Source organism: Alosa pseudoharengus, unplaced genomic scaffold, assembly GCF_046254945.1.
Source record: "Alosa pseudoharengus isolate Yale_2024_CS ecotype anadromous, Long Island Sound unplaced genomic scaffold, YU_APseudo_1.1 YU_APseudo_1.1_scf_22, whole genome shotgun sequence".
Lineage (NCBI taxonomy): Eukaryota > Metazoa > Chordata > Actinopteri > Clupeiformes > Clupeidae > Alosa > Alosa pseudoharengus.
Window position 1 is genome coordinate 26,895,244 of NW_027468680.1, and position 15,600 is coordinate 26,910,843.

At 42.0% G+C, this 15,600-nt stretch overlaps 2 protein-coding genes across 3 annotated transcripts; both read left to right on the top strand.

Moving 5' to 3' along the window:
- Window positions 1-1,298: 1,298 nt before the first annotated feature.
- bdkrb1 (bradykinin receptor B1) lies at window positions 1,299-2,622 on the top strand. The gene has a single exon (XM_076299804.1). The coding sequence runs from the start codon at window positions 1,299-1,301 to the stop codon at window positions 2,346-2,348; it is 1,050 nt and encodes a 349-aa protein (XP_076155919.1). The 3' UTR covers window positions 2,349-2,622.
- A 4,408-nt stretch (window positions 2,623-7,030) lies between these two features.
- gpr65 (G protein-coupled receptor 65) lies at window positions 7,031-14,164 on the top strand. Of its 2 annotated transcripts, none has more exons than XR_012990316.1 (2): window positions 7,031-8,859; window positions 11,864-11,965. XR_012990316.1 is itself a non-coding variant. In XM_076299535.1 (2 exons), the coding sequence occupies exons 1-2, from the start codon at window positions 8,840-8,842 to the stop codon at window positions 12,697-12,699; spliced, it is 987 nt and encodes a 328-aa protein (XP_076155650.1). In that variant the 5' UTR covers window positions 8,029-8,839; the 3' UTR covers window positions 12,700-14,164. The 2 variants fall into 2 exon arrangements, 1 of the variants encoding a protein (XP_076155650.1); XM_076299535.1 differs by having other exon boundaries at window positions 8,029-8,859; window positions 11,733-14,164.
- Window positions 14,165-15,600: the final 1,436 nt, after the last annotated feature.

Genomic DNA, 15,600 nt, shown 5'->3' on the forward strand with positions numbered 1-15,600 from the left:
TAACAAACACACAATGTAAAACAAAGCAAAAACAAGCAAAAAAGCAGATCAACCTACCCGTTAACACACTAACCTACAGTACAGTGTAGATGTACTTCCATGAACTTTCCTAGACTTACACTAAGCCTTGTGGAGGGAAACGATTCACTGGTGCTTTATGTATCCATGTAATGATTTTGATTCAAAGTCAATGTAAGAATACAGTTAATCAGTAGCTTACAAGAGAGCATCCTGTTATATTTCAATGTTAGAAAGAAAGAAAGAGTAGCCTCAAGAGTAGAGTAGCATGGCTCTCTTTATTAATAATATCTTTCTAGCCAACTCCTCTGTTTGGGTGTGCATTCCTTCACCATGTTTATTCATGATATTTCAATGCTGTGTATCATAAAATGTATCACTGATAAGAGTGCACCATCACACATACCAATCTTAATTGATATGTCCTAAATATTCTCACATTATGTTAACAACAATCAGGCTTGCCCTGTCTAAAGACTGATATCTTCAGAGGATAACTCCTTAAGTGTTAAAGCGTATGTACCGCCCCTCAAGTGTTTAGGCCACAGTCTGTATCCAGCCAACAAGAAGATACATTTGAGTTGCAAGCAAGTCGAGTCAGCCTGGCTTAGGCTTGGGGTGAGGAATGCTACATTGTATACACTGAGCTCCGCTCTGTAAGCTGCCTGAACAGGAGGAATGAATGTGAATTAGAGGCTCTTCATTTTCAACCAAACACTGAACTTTGTCCCCCCAAAAATCTCGATCTCCAGGTATGCCGCTGTTTGTTTATCATGCATGCTACTTTAGGAACTAGAAGAGTTGTGAGTTGGCTTTTTAGCTTTTTAAAATTATGTGGTAACCACCGCATGATCTATCATGGTGTGTTCGAATGGCCGGTATTTTTTTACTTTGTGAGATTCTCTGTGTTGATCCTCACTTTATGATGATGTTTGTAATTCTGTAACTTCAGTGCAGGCCACGGCCAGGTTTTGTTGAGGCATAAGTGAGATTTTGAATAGTTTTAAAATCAAAGCACACAAATTAATCTTCAGAATTCACAGATTTTTAAATAAGCCTATGTTGCATAATTGAATTTGTCTTCAAATTGAAAAAGATAAGCTGATTTAGTCAGATAGGACCTATTGGATCTAGAGACAACTTAGAGATGACAATATTTTGAAAATCCCAGACAGTAGTGTAAATACAGCTTTCACTCAGATTTTTGGAAATGGTTTCTGAGAGCTGCGCTTTGTTTTGCCTTTCTACAGTAGATAGCAGAGCCATTACGGCAAGTGAGTATGGATATGTACCAGACCCCAAACATCAGCATTCCCACATTCCCTACTATGGCAGAGAATGACACTGCCTGGGACCTGGTCCATGCTATCCTCCCACCCTATATCTTCACCGTCAGTGTGGTGGGAATTCTGGGAAATGCCTTTGTTCTTGGCGTGTTCCTGCTTCAGAGGGCCAAGTGGAGCGTCCCGGAAATTTACCTGGGCAACCTCGCGCTGGCTGACCTTGTGATGCTGGCCCTGTTGCCCTTCTGGGGCGTCAACGTGCTCAACGACTACAACTGGCCGTTTGGGGAATTCATGTGCATTGTGGTCAGCCTCTCCCTCACCACCAACATGTACACCAGCGTCTTCCTCCTCGCCATGATCAGCGTGGACCGCTACCTGGCCCTGGTGCAGACCATGAAGGCCCGTTGGCTGCGGCGGACGTGCTACGCCAAGGCGGTCTGCGCCGTCCTGTGGGTCCTCGGCGTGGCCGTGTGCGCCCCTGTGCTGCCCCACAGGAAGCTGGAGTACGACCCCGAGTACCGCGTCATGTCCTGCTTCCTCGACTACCCGCACGACTCCTGGAGGGTGGCTCACCACGTGCTGCTCAACCTGATGGGCTTCGCCCTGCCTTTCCTGGCCATTTCCTTCTGTAGCGTCAACGTGGTCAGAGCGCTGAACCAGAGGAGGGACAACGCGTGCAGCTCGGACCGGTCGGACAGGAAGGCCACGACACTGGTGTACGCCGTCACGCTCTTCTTCCTCGTCTGCTGGGGTCCGTTCCACCTGTTCACCTTCTTGGACGTGCTGTGCGACTTCCAGGTGTTGGAGGTGGCCGAATGGCAGGAGGTGACGGCCATCGGGAACCAGTTTGCGACGTACTTCGCCTTCCTGAACAGCAGTCTGAATCCGGTGCTGTACGTCTGCACCGGGCAGTACTTCAGGAGGAAACTCAGCGAGATCTATCGCAGATATGAGCGCTCCAGAGGATCAGACGTGACCACGCAGCGATCAGTTGTGTCGACGCTTCTGCACAAAACGGATCACATCAGGCCTGTTGTCTTATAAAGTTATCAAGTGAGCAGGGCATGATGCGAGCTGGGTAGTTAGGGTGGGTTTTCAGGCCAATAGGTGTACAGTGAAAAATAACTTAAAGTTTATTTCAATCTGTGGGCCCTAATTTGAATGATGGGCAAAGTGTAAACTTTTATGTCTAAGTCTAACTGAAGCTAATTTAATAACGAGGCAAAATCCATTTGCTAATGTAAAACCATGAAAAATATCCAAAGCATGAACATCAAGCATGCCTGTTATTTAAATTAGATTCTTGTGACAGTTTACTCTTTATTAACAATGGACCCTTCTGTAATAAGGAGTCAGAATAAATATTTTTTGCATCATTTATTATTTTTTTTGTTGTGAGTGTTTTTAAGTCTTTCAGGAGCATGCTAGCTTATCTCTCCTGGCTGTTGTTACAGGGGTGGAGAAGAAGCACAGATGTGTGCGCTTCTGTAAATAGTTTCATTAAAGCCAAAGCTCAGCGGCTTTATGTGACAAAGTGCAGGGCCTCCGAGGGGAAGCTTGCTGTTTGAGCTGTATAGAGATCACGGTATCTTAAAACAGATCTTAAACCTCATCCTATGTTTATGATCACTCCTCCACATCCTGCATATTTAACTCAGTCTCTCTCAAACTCGTGTACTTTCACTACTTGAAAATTCAGATAGGCCAGATTCTCTCCCCTTAATAAACCACAACCATAGAATGATACTGTATATAACAGATATTCTTGTATTCCTGTCCTGAAAACAGGACACAAGAAGAAACATACAAATTATAATATATAATATATAAAATTTGTGAAAATGTATCTTAAATCTCTCTAAGTACTGTTATTAAATAAAACATCTATGGAGAATATGAAACATTTGTATCTAAACAAATGTAATGTGTTTAACAGTGTTGTTGTGCTCTTCTGTTTGGACAGATCCACAGAGGCTGTTCAGTATGTTTAACCAGAACGCTGATCAAAGTGTAAATTATAGGTCAAAGGGGCTGCCACCTTGTGGGCAGTATGGTGGAGTGCGCCATCATGCCAATGCTACTCTGCACGTATGTGATATGAACTTTTCACGTGTTGTTTTATTCTTTTGGGAAGATAAGCTTGTCTATTCTGTCACAGATTAGTTCATACCTTTTTACTCAAGTACTTAGAGTTTTGCAAGAACTCTCTTATCTTCATATACAAAGTGATGTGGTGAGCCAGAGTAAACTTGTGAGATGTCTAATATTTTAGCTTCCTGTTTTCACTGTCTGTGGTTGCTGAGGCACACAAACAAGAGCATCAGTGCAATAACAGCACAAGAAAAGGCCAATTCATTTCTCAAGGTTTGTATGCTGGTGAAAGGCAACACAAAACACTCAACAGAATTGCATTGGGAGAGTTTTTTTAGAAACGGTCTAGTCTGTGTTTGTGTTTCCTTCCTGTGCACTCTTCTCCATTCATCACAGATAAGAGTGATATGAGTAGGGTTTCCCACTGTAGGCGTTCTATGTACACTACTAATATTACTACCAGCAGTGGTGTAGTCTACTTAGAACGCAGGTATACGCCGTATACCCACCTCAAAATTTTGGTTATTTCAGTATACCCACTTAAAATTCATTTTTTAAATATTTAGAATAGCACAGCCACGTTTCATCAACGGCCACTTCTCATGAAAGCCTTGTAATTTAACAACACAACGATATTACACTTTACAATATTCATTCGAAGATTGCGGCAGTCAATCTCCCATGGATTCTCCGTCAGTTGTTTCCAGATATGAAACAATGCAGCGTTGACCACTGGCACTGCTTTCTATGGGGACGAATGGCTGAATGTCAGATCACCGCCATGTTTAACCGGTATCACATATTGCCAGCATCAATCAGCCTTCCCCCCGACCCCGAGCTGCCAGGTTAAAGCAGCAGCACAGCAGCGTTCCAGGTTTTTAGTTGGGGACGACGAGGATGGCCAGGTGCAAAGGACAGAAAGACCTTCGGAACTTTTTTAATAAGGTTGCCCGACCTGACGTTTCCGAAGGTAAGTTAAAAGTCAAAAACATCATTCACGCTTTTTATGATACTTGTATTGCTACCAATACAAGTGATTTCCTGTATTCTGGTGCATTTTGGTAGCTTAAAAATCTAGACACACCCTAGCGGCAGGGTGTCGTTAGGGGGGCATAACATAATGATTGGTGGCAGAGTTGCAACGGTTTGGCTTGAATTCCCTGCTACTTGAAAACAAATAAGATGGATGTTGCTGCTGGCGAACAGTGTGACACGAGTTAAGCTTTTATGTTGGCAAACGTTTGAACTAGCCAACTAGCTCTGCTGGTGGGAAACGCATGGGACTCATAGCGCTGCCGCTGTCCTATTGCGTGCAGAGGGAATTTGAAAGACAACTGATTATCCCGCCCCTTGGACTGAGCACTGCGAACGGTGAGTGCCCAGACCCTACATTTTAATGTGGGTCTGGCTCGCCAGGCTACCTGGGACGGCTTCTGAAGTAGCATCGCATAACCGTGGCTCAACCAACAGGTAGATCTATAGATAGGCTAAACTAATTTTTCAGGCATCTGACCGACCGGGTTGACACTTCAGCGTGAGAAATCGGGGTGTGGCGTGTGAGTGTGTGAAACCAATCAAATGCGTGTGTCTCACGGCCAATGCGTGAGAGTTGGCACCTATGATACTAGCAAGCTAACGTACTCTGATCCACGTTACCCTATTTAGTTTTAATTTCTGGACGTTTGTTTATCTGGGATTCTTCTTTGGGAATAACTCCTAATCGCCATGTCTGTCTGTAAACGGTCTACATGATGTGTACTGTGGGTGTCTGGATTAAGTATCTATGAACTTTATTAACTAGCCAGAACCATGCTATCTCCATGGTATGCATGGATGGAGAGATATATTATCTGTACTTATGGGTAATAACATTATCTACCACACTGTTACTGCGATATAATGCCAGATGCAAAAACCTTTAGTGCATGTGATGAGTTTACAAAACAGGCTATATTTCTATTGACCAACATTTAAAAATCAGCTAATCTAATTTTGTTTGGGCTTGACTTGCTGTAGGCCTACTTGATAGTAACATTTTTGATTGTCATAGATGAAAATGCTTTAAAATGAAACTTAAAATTGGCCTATTTTTATCATAGCTTTTAGAGGGCTTTGCATCTGAACTCTGCATCTGAACTCATAGTTCTCATAACTCATTTCAGTTAGCCTATTAGCTGGTTTGATTTGCATTGAGCTCAATGAGCATCAAACCAGCTAATAGGCTAACTGAAATAACACCCATGCCAATCTCTAGGTATGGTGAAGGGTATGTGATGATGTGGGGCTATTTTAATTCCAAAGGCCAAGGTAACTTTATCAGGATGAACAGTATTCTGGATCCATGAAATAACTTGCCTTTAAAAATAGAAATCTGCCTGTCTCTATGGGAATTTAACATAGGGGTGTCAATACTGTATTTTAAGGAAGAACATTTATTTATTTATGATACATTATTCATTCACTAAGAAAATTGGTGTCCTTAAAGGTTAGATATTTCCTCATTTGTCACTTAAGGCATTAAGATCAATTTCCAAAAGATGATTTTATATTCCTCTTTTCAGTCAACTTTAGCATGGGTGCCAACACTCACTGTACATCATTGTTTTTGGTATGTTACCCTCTTCTTGCTCAGTTTTTCCAGATATTGTACCTATTGTGACTGTGGACATGAGGATATGGGCAGATCATATTATCAGATCTTTTTCATGAAGGTAGGTGCTGTCATTTGTTTTCTGTGTGTGACAAAACAACTGTATCGCTCACAGTTATCAGCGGTTTCCAGAACAAATGTAAATACCACGGTATACCTAAAGGTTAAACAACCTAACGTCTTATGCATTTGAGGAAATTTCCATATAAATCCTATTGAGCCAACATAAAACACATTTGGTAATCAAATATCTGACCCTGTGTGACCATAGGTCGACCCCATGGTGAAGTAAGGAGGCTAAAACAGTCTCTGAACAAATAAACAGGAAATGTTGTGTAGCCTACTCTGTGGACTGTTGTGTACTCACTGGCACATACCATTTCAAATAGAGCTTTATCAAAGCATCCAAAGTGCTTTAAAGTGAAAGGGAAACCCCTTGCTAACCCCCATCAATGTGTGGCATGTGTCTGGGTGAAGCACTGCAGCCGTCATGGAACACTCACCACACAGCAGCTTGAGGTTGAGAATGAGGGAATGAGCCAATTACAGTAGGGGATGATTAAATGGCCACCTTGAATTAGTCAGGTTGGGAATTTTAGCGAGAATTCTACACTCACAATACCCACTATCTTACTTGTTACCCACTAGGCCCTTGTTTTCACCCAGATGCTTGCTCATTTTGGAAAACCTCTCGAAAGATATAGCAGAGGATTATGACCTCTGAGACAAATAGACTTGTGATTCACTAAATAAGGGATTGCTGACTTTAAGACGTCACCTCTCCAGTGTGGTTTCAAGCGTGAATTTATGGACTGTATATCTTTGAATGTGTGTGGTCCCTGCTCAATCCAATACAGCTCCTCAGCTAACATAAATCCCACAAATGTTTTGGGATATATCTAGAACATGATTTACATGTGTTAGATTTGCATGGTCCCATCCATGCTTGAAATACTTGTCCAGTCAGTGAGAGTCACAGCCACGATGAAGCCGGATGTGTTTTTCAATGCCAGCAATGCCAGCTTGCCTAAAAACTGTGACAGAGTGGATTTAGTGGACCGGTTCATGTACCCGACTGCATATTCAGTGTTCTTTATCATAGGATTTCCAGCCAACTGCCTCTCCTTTTATGTTGCCTACCAACTGATGCAAAAGGGCAACACCATAGCAGTGTACCTGGTCAACTTGTCTGTGTCTGACCTCCTGTACACCATCACGCTGCCCGTGTGGATTGAGCTGTCCCTTGGATGGCCAGTGGACAGCACGCTCTGTAGCCTGATCACGCTGATCATGTACAACAGCTTCTACGTGGGAACCGGGCTGCTGTGCTGCATCTCAGTGGACCGTTACCTGGCCGTGTTCTACCCTCTCCATTTCCTGTGGGTGAGGGAGTTCCGCACGGCCACGCTGGTAAGTGCCGTGGTGTGGGTAGCTGAGTTCTTGGTGCATGCCAGCCTCCTGGCCCACTCCGGTGCCCTGGAGTCCTTCTCTGCCCTACGTCTGTGCGAGGAGAGGATGCCCATGCATCCTGCGGATGCCATTGTGGCAATCGTTCGAGCAACGCTTGGGTTCCTTCTGCCTTTGCTCGTGATGATCTTCTGCTTCTGTCAGATCATGAGAGCCCTCAACAACAGTGCCTCACTGGAGAACGACGAACGCAGTAAGATCCGGAACCTGCTGCTCCTCTTGCTCATGACCTACATGGTGGCGTTCACCCCATATCAGCTCGTCATGGTCTTGCGCGCAGGGCTGGAGCCGGTAGGAAACTGTGGCTATGCCACCCTCCTCAGAGACTACTACATGGTGTTTGTCGCCACCACCACAATTAACAGCGTGGCAGACCCCATAATCTACTGCCTTATGAGCCAGAGTGCCAAGACAGAACTGAAAGCCATGCTGAGGACTGGAAGGGTGACACTGAGGAAGCTCCAAACAAAAGACACGTCCGATGCCTCTGTTGCATAACTGCTCTGCCAAAGTAGTTTCACTGAAAGGGAACACTGTCATTTTTGATTGGATTGTTTATCTGTGCATTTGTATGTCTTATAATAATACATGTAAATTGTGAGATACTAAATTGATGAACCACTAAACTATAAGCAACAGACATGGAATTGTCCTGCTCAGTTTCCTTTGTTTATAATGGACTTATTCTTGGGTTACCACTGCTATGTAAGGTTACACTTTACTTGAAGGTATCTACATAAGAGTGATATGAGAGTCATGAACGTGTCACAAACAACAAGTCATAAACATTTATGACATAGGCCTAACGCTTCTGTCATTAAGTGTCATTCGGTTTTTGTCATGACAAGTTGGGGTTAGGGTAAGGTTTAGGGTTAGAGTTAGGGTTAAGCTTAGGGTTAGGGTTTATGTGTCATGACAGTGTTGTGTTCATGACAGTGTCATGTCACTCTTATGTAGATACCTTCAAGTAAAGTGTTGCCTATTTACTGTAACTATGCGGTTTCCAATATATTGTGATGCAATTAAAATGTTTACTGAGCATTAACACTTTGCTGAGATGTTGCTCCAGTATAGATTATGCCCTTCCTGTTCCTCTTTCTTTCACACCATGAGCGTAGTTTCTTGCCATCACACAAGAGTCCTGCTTCCTGTTTCGTGAAATGCACAAGACAAGCTGTGAAGCAAAGAGGGCGCTACCAGTAGTGCCATAGTTCGAGATAAATAACAAATATCTCAGTGTATGATTGTATCCTATGGTTGCTGACTGGATGGAATACCTGGAACACTTGCATCTTAAAAATTATTTAAGCAGACCACTTATGGTGTGATGAAAGTCCAGCTGACAGTGTAAGTAAAACATATTTTAAAATAGTATTCATGAACAGATGACCTGCTTTGTAGAAATGTGAAAATCAATTTGTTTACTGATAATCAGGCCCGTTAGGAATATACACATCCTCTATGTACATGCTTGAATTATTTCACTTCATGTATAATGGATATAGATCATATGACAGTTTCACTTTTTTAAATACATTTACAAATTCTCCATTGTTCTTCCATGATATTTAAATGTTTTACATGCACCTGGGGAAGCTACTTGATACACAAATGTCACACTTTGGTACTGAAGTGTGACGTTCCATTTCCATGACGGCAGTATCACTTGATCTAAACAAACTTTCAAAGTGGCTTAAATAGCATTGAATGTAGACATGTGGCATCATTTCTAGCTAATAAATTGTTTTAAATGCAGGCTATAGCCATTTAAATGTGTTTTACCTGCTAGGCAGCAGCTTAGCCACATAACACAGATTCCCTGGCAGGTGTAATTGAAAGAAACAAAATTCCAGTGGATATTTCATGTCTTATCAAAGGCTGACGGCTGTTGAGTGAAGTTTTTTGCCTCAAAAATAAAGAGATGTCCATGAATTTAAGGATTTTAACCACATGCTGTGCAGTTACATGCAGGTGTCTTTTACGGAGGAAACCCATGCTAAAATAAAACTCTGTAGTAACAAATTTGATCGTGTTGGTATGAATATACACTGCAAAAAAAGTGTATCTATTTGGTATTGTTTTTAGTATGAAAAGACTTACCTAGCGCCCTCTCTAAAGAACATTTAGACTTAATTTAAAAAGATTTTGACTTATTTTAAGGAGTCTTATCAAGACAAATTTGCTCAACGCACTGGCAGCCAAATTTGCTTGTTTTTAGGACACATTTGCTTAACGCACTGGCAGCCAAATTTGCTTGTTTTCAGGATGAGATGTCATCATAAGCAGTTTTTGCAGTGTATGTTGCAGTATGTGATTCCTACAGTGTAAAAAAAATATAGGCCTACTAACGTCTTGGAAATGTTGTAAAATGATTTAAATAGATTAAGAAAGCCACCGCTATCGTGACTACTATGGTTAGATTGATTTGTTTAGATCCAAAGAAATTTCTGCCTTGACAACTCTACGTCATGGCTTCGGTACTCTATTGCTTTTGTTATTTGTTACACAATATATGTAGAAAGTAACACAACTTGCGTTGTTTTTTAACACATCTCTGTGTCCAGATAGGGACGACACAGTTTGTGTTCTTTCAACACATGCCACAGGCCACCCATAATAAAATCATACAAATGTCACATACCATCTGAGTTTACTTGTGCCTACTTGTTCAGAAGTCATAAATAAACAACAACAAATATTATTTATGGCAAAGTGCAAGGAACACCAGCATGCATTGCCCATCAGACACTTGCCTTTTAGAAAGTATTGTCCAGGCGGGGTATTGTATTAAGCAGGATTGTTTTGTTAGCCTGGTATCTTCTAAAACAGCATGCAAGATGCAATAATTTCTCTATTTGTGCATAGCAATAATCAAGTTTGTTAGCCTGGAGATTCCAGACCCAAATCCAAAAGATTAAGGGTCTGGCCACGAATAATGTAATGGCCCAACTCGAGGGGTCGGCACCAAGCATGCATTAGAAAATCTCACTGCTCGCAATTGGATAACACTATATGACCAATGTTTACTGACTGATTCCGGACTTTGACGCAATTGGATAACACTACGACTGTCATCTGTTTAGCTCGCCTCTGGCCCGCCTATATCAGCTACACAGATGTGATTGGTTCCCCGCGATGCAAGGGGCAAAAGTAACGTGCATCATTACTCATTGCCAGAGTCTCGCTAAGCAAATTGATATTGTGCTCCCGCGAGAACTCTGGATTCCCAGGGTACTAGTTTGTGCATCCACCAAATAAAGTTCAAGTGTGTGGTGCTGGCTGCATACCAGGATTTCTATGCAACGTCACGAAAACATGCGAGCGCAACCAAGAGGCAGAAAGCACCATAGAACAGCATAGAGCAATGCAAAAGAGCAAAGGAATAAAATGAGTTTTTGTGCTGAAAACTGCACCAATTCGAAATCACGATGGTTAGAGAATGTTTAATATGTTCAATATCCCTAACGGAATGCATGTCTTCGCCAAAAATGACAAAATACGATGTTATATTAATAATGCAAATGAACGGCAAACTTTGACATATAGTCTGAAATGAGATGTTATTATCATTGAGAAAACAGGGGTATACAAAAAAATCCGATTGTAGCTTACAGCAGCTGACTATTTAGGTTAAGTTTATAACATTGTGGACGGCCATCAAGCGTCTTCTGCCTCACGGCTGCGCGCGCATCTAGTTTTGTTGGTAAACGGGAAACCTGTGTATAGGACAGTCAGGATGGGAGATAAAGCTAGCCTGGCAAGCAAGACTCATTCACAAAGTGAATAGAGTCTGGTCATTAGCGATTGGGAATCGTTTACAATGTTAGCATGGTGACGGGCATAAACATAGTGTTAACTTTGATCTCATTGGTCCAAACCAATCACATTGATCAGGGGTTCCTGATGATATTGCCTACTTCACCTAAACTTTACAAACTGACAAAAAACAGCGTTGGTAGCAGGGCTGTCAAAGGAGTTTTAATTACAGTGAAGATGCAATACATAATTAAGTAAAATTGAAATAAAATATTGTACTGGTATACTACTATAACTGTAGTTTCAGTAGCTAATTGCACAAACATGGAAAAAAATACTCCATTTCCCAGCAAAATGTAATTAAACTGTCAGTTCACTACTCCCAACATTGTTTTTATGTAATGAGAGAGTATTAATTGACAATCAAAAGTGAGACTTGTCTTGTTTTTGTCTTTATTTGGTAGAGAAAACATGAATAACTGTACGCTGAATTCCAGCACTGACGATTGGGATCCCCCTGAAGAGATGAAGAAATCCTTTGTCTTTCTGCACATCGCCGTTATAATTTTTGGTTTCCCCTCCAACTGTTTCTCAGTGTTCGTCTCCTACCAGCACATAAGACAGGGCAATGAGCTGGGAGTCTACCTAATGAACTTGGCCCTGGCAGACCTCTTCTTCATCATGATGTTACCCATCTGGACGGACTACTCATTGAATGACGACTGGCGCCATGGGGGCACTGCTTGCACTGCGTGTGTCTTCCTGTTGTTCACCCACTTCTATGCCAGCGTGTCTCTGTTGTGTTGCATCGCTGTCGATCGTTACCTGGCCGTGGTTCACCCCCTGAAGTACCCTTTCATCCGAAATCTGGGACCAGCCATGGGCATCTGTGTGCTTTCGTGGACCTGCAGTATAATCTTCAACGCCGCCACTGTGTCCACACCGAACGTGTATGACGCAAAGTACAACATCTGCCTGGACACCTTCCCTATACATGACACGCAGAGGCAAGTCAACATTGCTCGCTTTTTCATGTGGTTCCTCGTGCCATTTGTGCTGGTCGGGTTCTGCTACTGGAAGATCAGTGAAGAGGTGCGGTCCAATCGCGCCACCGAGAAACAGGAACGTCAGCGCACGTGCCGGCTCCTTAGGTTGGTCCAGCTAACCCTGGTCATCTGCTTCGGCCCCATCCACATCATGCTCCTGCTGAGGGCTTTGTTGGAGGACTGCCAAACACTACCCTGGCTATACTACCCCTACAAAGTGTCCGCGGCCCTGGCCACCCTCAACTGCTTGGCCGATCCTCTGCTCTACTGCTTCATCACCCGGTCAGGGAGAGCCAGTGTCAGCAAGGCTTTCCTGTTCCTTCAGAGGAAGAGCATGGGCAACAGCTCAGAGGGAGAACTGAAACAGCAGTTTCACAACCCTTAATTACAGTAGCAATAGACTTTCACCATGGCCTGGGTGCAGGCCACTAATGGGTGCCATGCTGTGCAGTGGGTAGGTTCTTAACTAACTTGACTAACTTGAGCCTCCTTGTTAGAATGTATGTATCTTCTGCCTTTACATTTGTTTAGCCTTATTCTTTGAATATTTTGGCATCATTGTAAATATTTATTTGAATAATAAGCTGTTGAAAAACTACTGCAATAGTATCCATTCAAAGAGAGAAACTGCTTTGAAAGAGACTTTCTTCATGAGCTGCAGCAACTTGTGAAAACCAGAATTTAATTTTTTAGCATGTAGCAAGCTTTTTTTCATCATCTTGAGGTCTTTCCGGGTACAAGATGGTTTACACTCATAGTCCAAAAATAGACCCCTACTGTAGGTTGTTGTTAGACTGGGGTTACCCTTTCAGATCGTGAAATGGAACATTTTTATCTTCGTCATACCTCATCCTGAAAGGACTTCTTAAAGACTGGCTCTGCAGTATCAAGAAAAGGGTGCTCGGAGCAAATGTGGTTTAATGGTTCAAAATAAATGCTACATAAAGCAAGAAACTGAGAAAAATGCTTGAAACTCCTTCATTCATTTGAGTGTGGAGTTATGTTGTGCTGGTGTGAGCCCACTAGATGGTGCCAATCTTGCATCACATGCCAAAATAACGCTCAATGGTGTTGTAAGCCCCCACCATCGACTTCAAGGCAGCCCTGCGAACCTTGACTTCAAGGCACTAACCTTAACTCTAACCCTAAACATAACCCGTGCCTAACCCTAATGCCTTCCATGCAGCACTGCCTGGAAGACGACGTTGGGGGCTTAAAACACCATAAAACCAAAAGAACCTCTTCCACCTCAACCATGATAGGACCCCAAAAGACTGAAAAACAGCAATGTGTATCATTACTGCATTTCAGTGAACCTTTTACTGCAGGTTACATACATGCAACATCTCATTCTCACAACACGGAGTATCTGAATGCTGAAGTTTTACATCATGAGACAGAGGGCATCTTTTGATGAATACACAAAATTAACATTGTGACTGGCCTTTCAAAAGTAGTGTCTTTAGTACTGTGTTTCTTTCAGACATATTTGTAAAATCATTACAATTTAAAAATTTTAGACTGATTTCCTCAGTTTTACTTCTACTTGATCCATTAAACTCTTTGTTTGCTTCAATTCCAATGTAATGTTTTACCTATTCTAAAATATAAATGTTAAAAGATATTTTTTTCATATATAGAATAATTTATTTATAGCATCACTAAATGTTTAACGCTATATTGTGTATCATGTGGGACAAATACGATCAAGTGGGACTGAATGGGCAGTGCATATGGAGTGAGGATTAATAAATATATATAAAAGGATATATATACATATACATACATTTATAAATATCCAAATACAAAATACAAATATAAAAATGTGACATACAAATAAATAAACAAATTTATATAAATAAACGTGTCTTTGTAAATATATTTTCGAGATTTGAAAATAAATATGCTTGACTTTGTATGTGGAATCTGCATTTGTGAATTGACCTCTCCAGAATAAGTCCCGCCTCCGTAACTTCCGTATCCATCCAACTTCCGGGCGTGGATTGTCTATGAGAAATAACATGGCGTTTCGAAATATCATACCGGTAAAACATCTGTAGGTAGCGAAGTTGAAAAAGCTGGTGGGCAAATTGGCCTACACACTTCTGCCATATAGTTTCCACTGGATTTTTTGATTGTCGGTGCCGTTTAAGTAGTATACTATAGACTATACTACTTAAACGGCACCGAAAATCAAAAAATCCAGGGGAAAACTAGATGGCAGAAGTGTGTAGGCCAATCTGCCCAGCAGCTTTTTCTACTTTGTCACCTACAGAGTTTGACAGGTACGATCTTTCAAAACGCCATGTTATTTCCCATAGACAATCCACGCCCGGAAGTTGGATGGATACGGAAGTTAGGAGGCGGGATATATTCTGGAGAGGTCTATCTCCTTTTTGCTTTTATGTCGATGACGTAATTTTGAGACATTCCTACTGCACACCCATAGACATATACACTAGATGTCGCCTTGACTACTGCTGTTCATTGGAACGAATGCGTCAATCGAGACGCCATCTTGCTTCAGTGATCCACTCCTCTATAATGCATTAGCGTCAATCTGGGCAAAGATCTAGCGAAAATAAAATCACCATAAATCGTCAAAATCTCAAGCAATTATCTAGTTTTTTGGGTTGTTCCAACTGACAGGCATGTATTTATGGTTGAGTCTAGAGAAAACTAAGCTTAAGACGATCATAAAGATACATTTTACCCGTCTAGCCCCATAGACTCCCATTCATTCTGCACTAGCTAGCGGCGGCCCCTAGAGGAACAATGAGTAAACTGCAACCAGGTTCGATACAATGAAAGTAAACAGGCTCTTCTAGACAGGCTCTGGTTGAGGCCACATACCCCTCGTCTCGTTTACTCATGTAAGTTGTAATCTCACCAGAAGTTGCTGTAGATCTGTAGAACATTTACCTCTGCTACTACATAGGCTACGCCAGTCGTTACTTTTATAATCATGGGTCAGTGCCATGGGCAAACGAGATGTAGCTGAATTCATAAATGACAAAGCCATGAGAAAGGTGATTTTCTTACGTTTCAACAACAAAGAAGCCGATCTGCCATCATTGTGAGAAGTTCCCAAATTTGTCGCTAATCGCTAAAAAGGTTTTCTATCGCTGGGGATGGCCAAACGTCGTTAAATAGGTAACGCTGACAATACAGGAGAACTAGTTTAGCGCTTCAGATCCCTGTACAAAGATGGCGGCGGTGTTGACGCATGCTGAGAAGCAGAAGGCGACATCTAGTGTATATATCTATGCTGCACACCAAGATCCAC

Excerpts from the sequence above, each read along its gene's own strand:
- bdkrb1 (XM_076299804.1), top strand. The coding sequence starts at position 1,299 with ATGGATATGTACCAGACCCCAAACATCAGCATTCCCACATTCCCTACT.
- gpr65 (XM_076299535.1), top strand. The coding sequence starts at position 8,840 with ATGAAAGTCCAGCTGACAGT. Across the intron at positions 8,860-11,732 it reads ATGAAAGTCCAGCTGACAGT|AGAAAACATGAATAACTGTA; the intron begins GTAAGTAAAACA and ends TTTATTTGGTAG.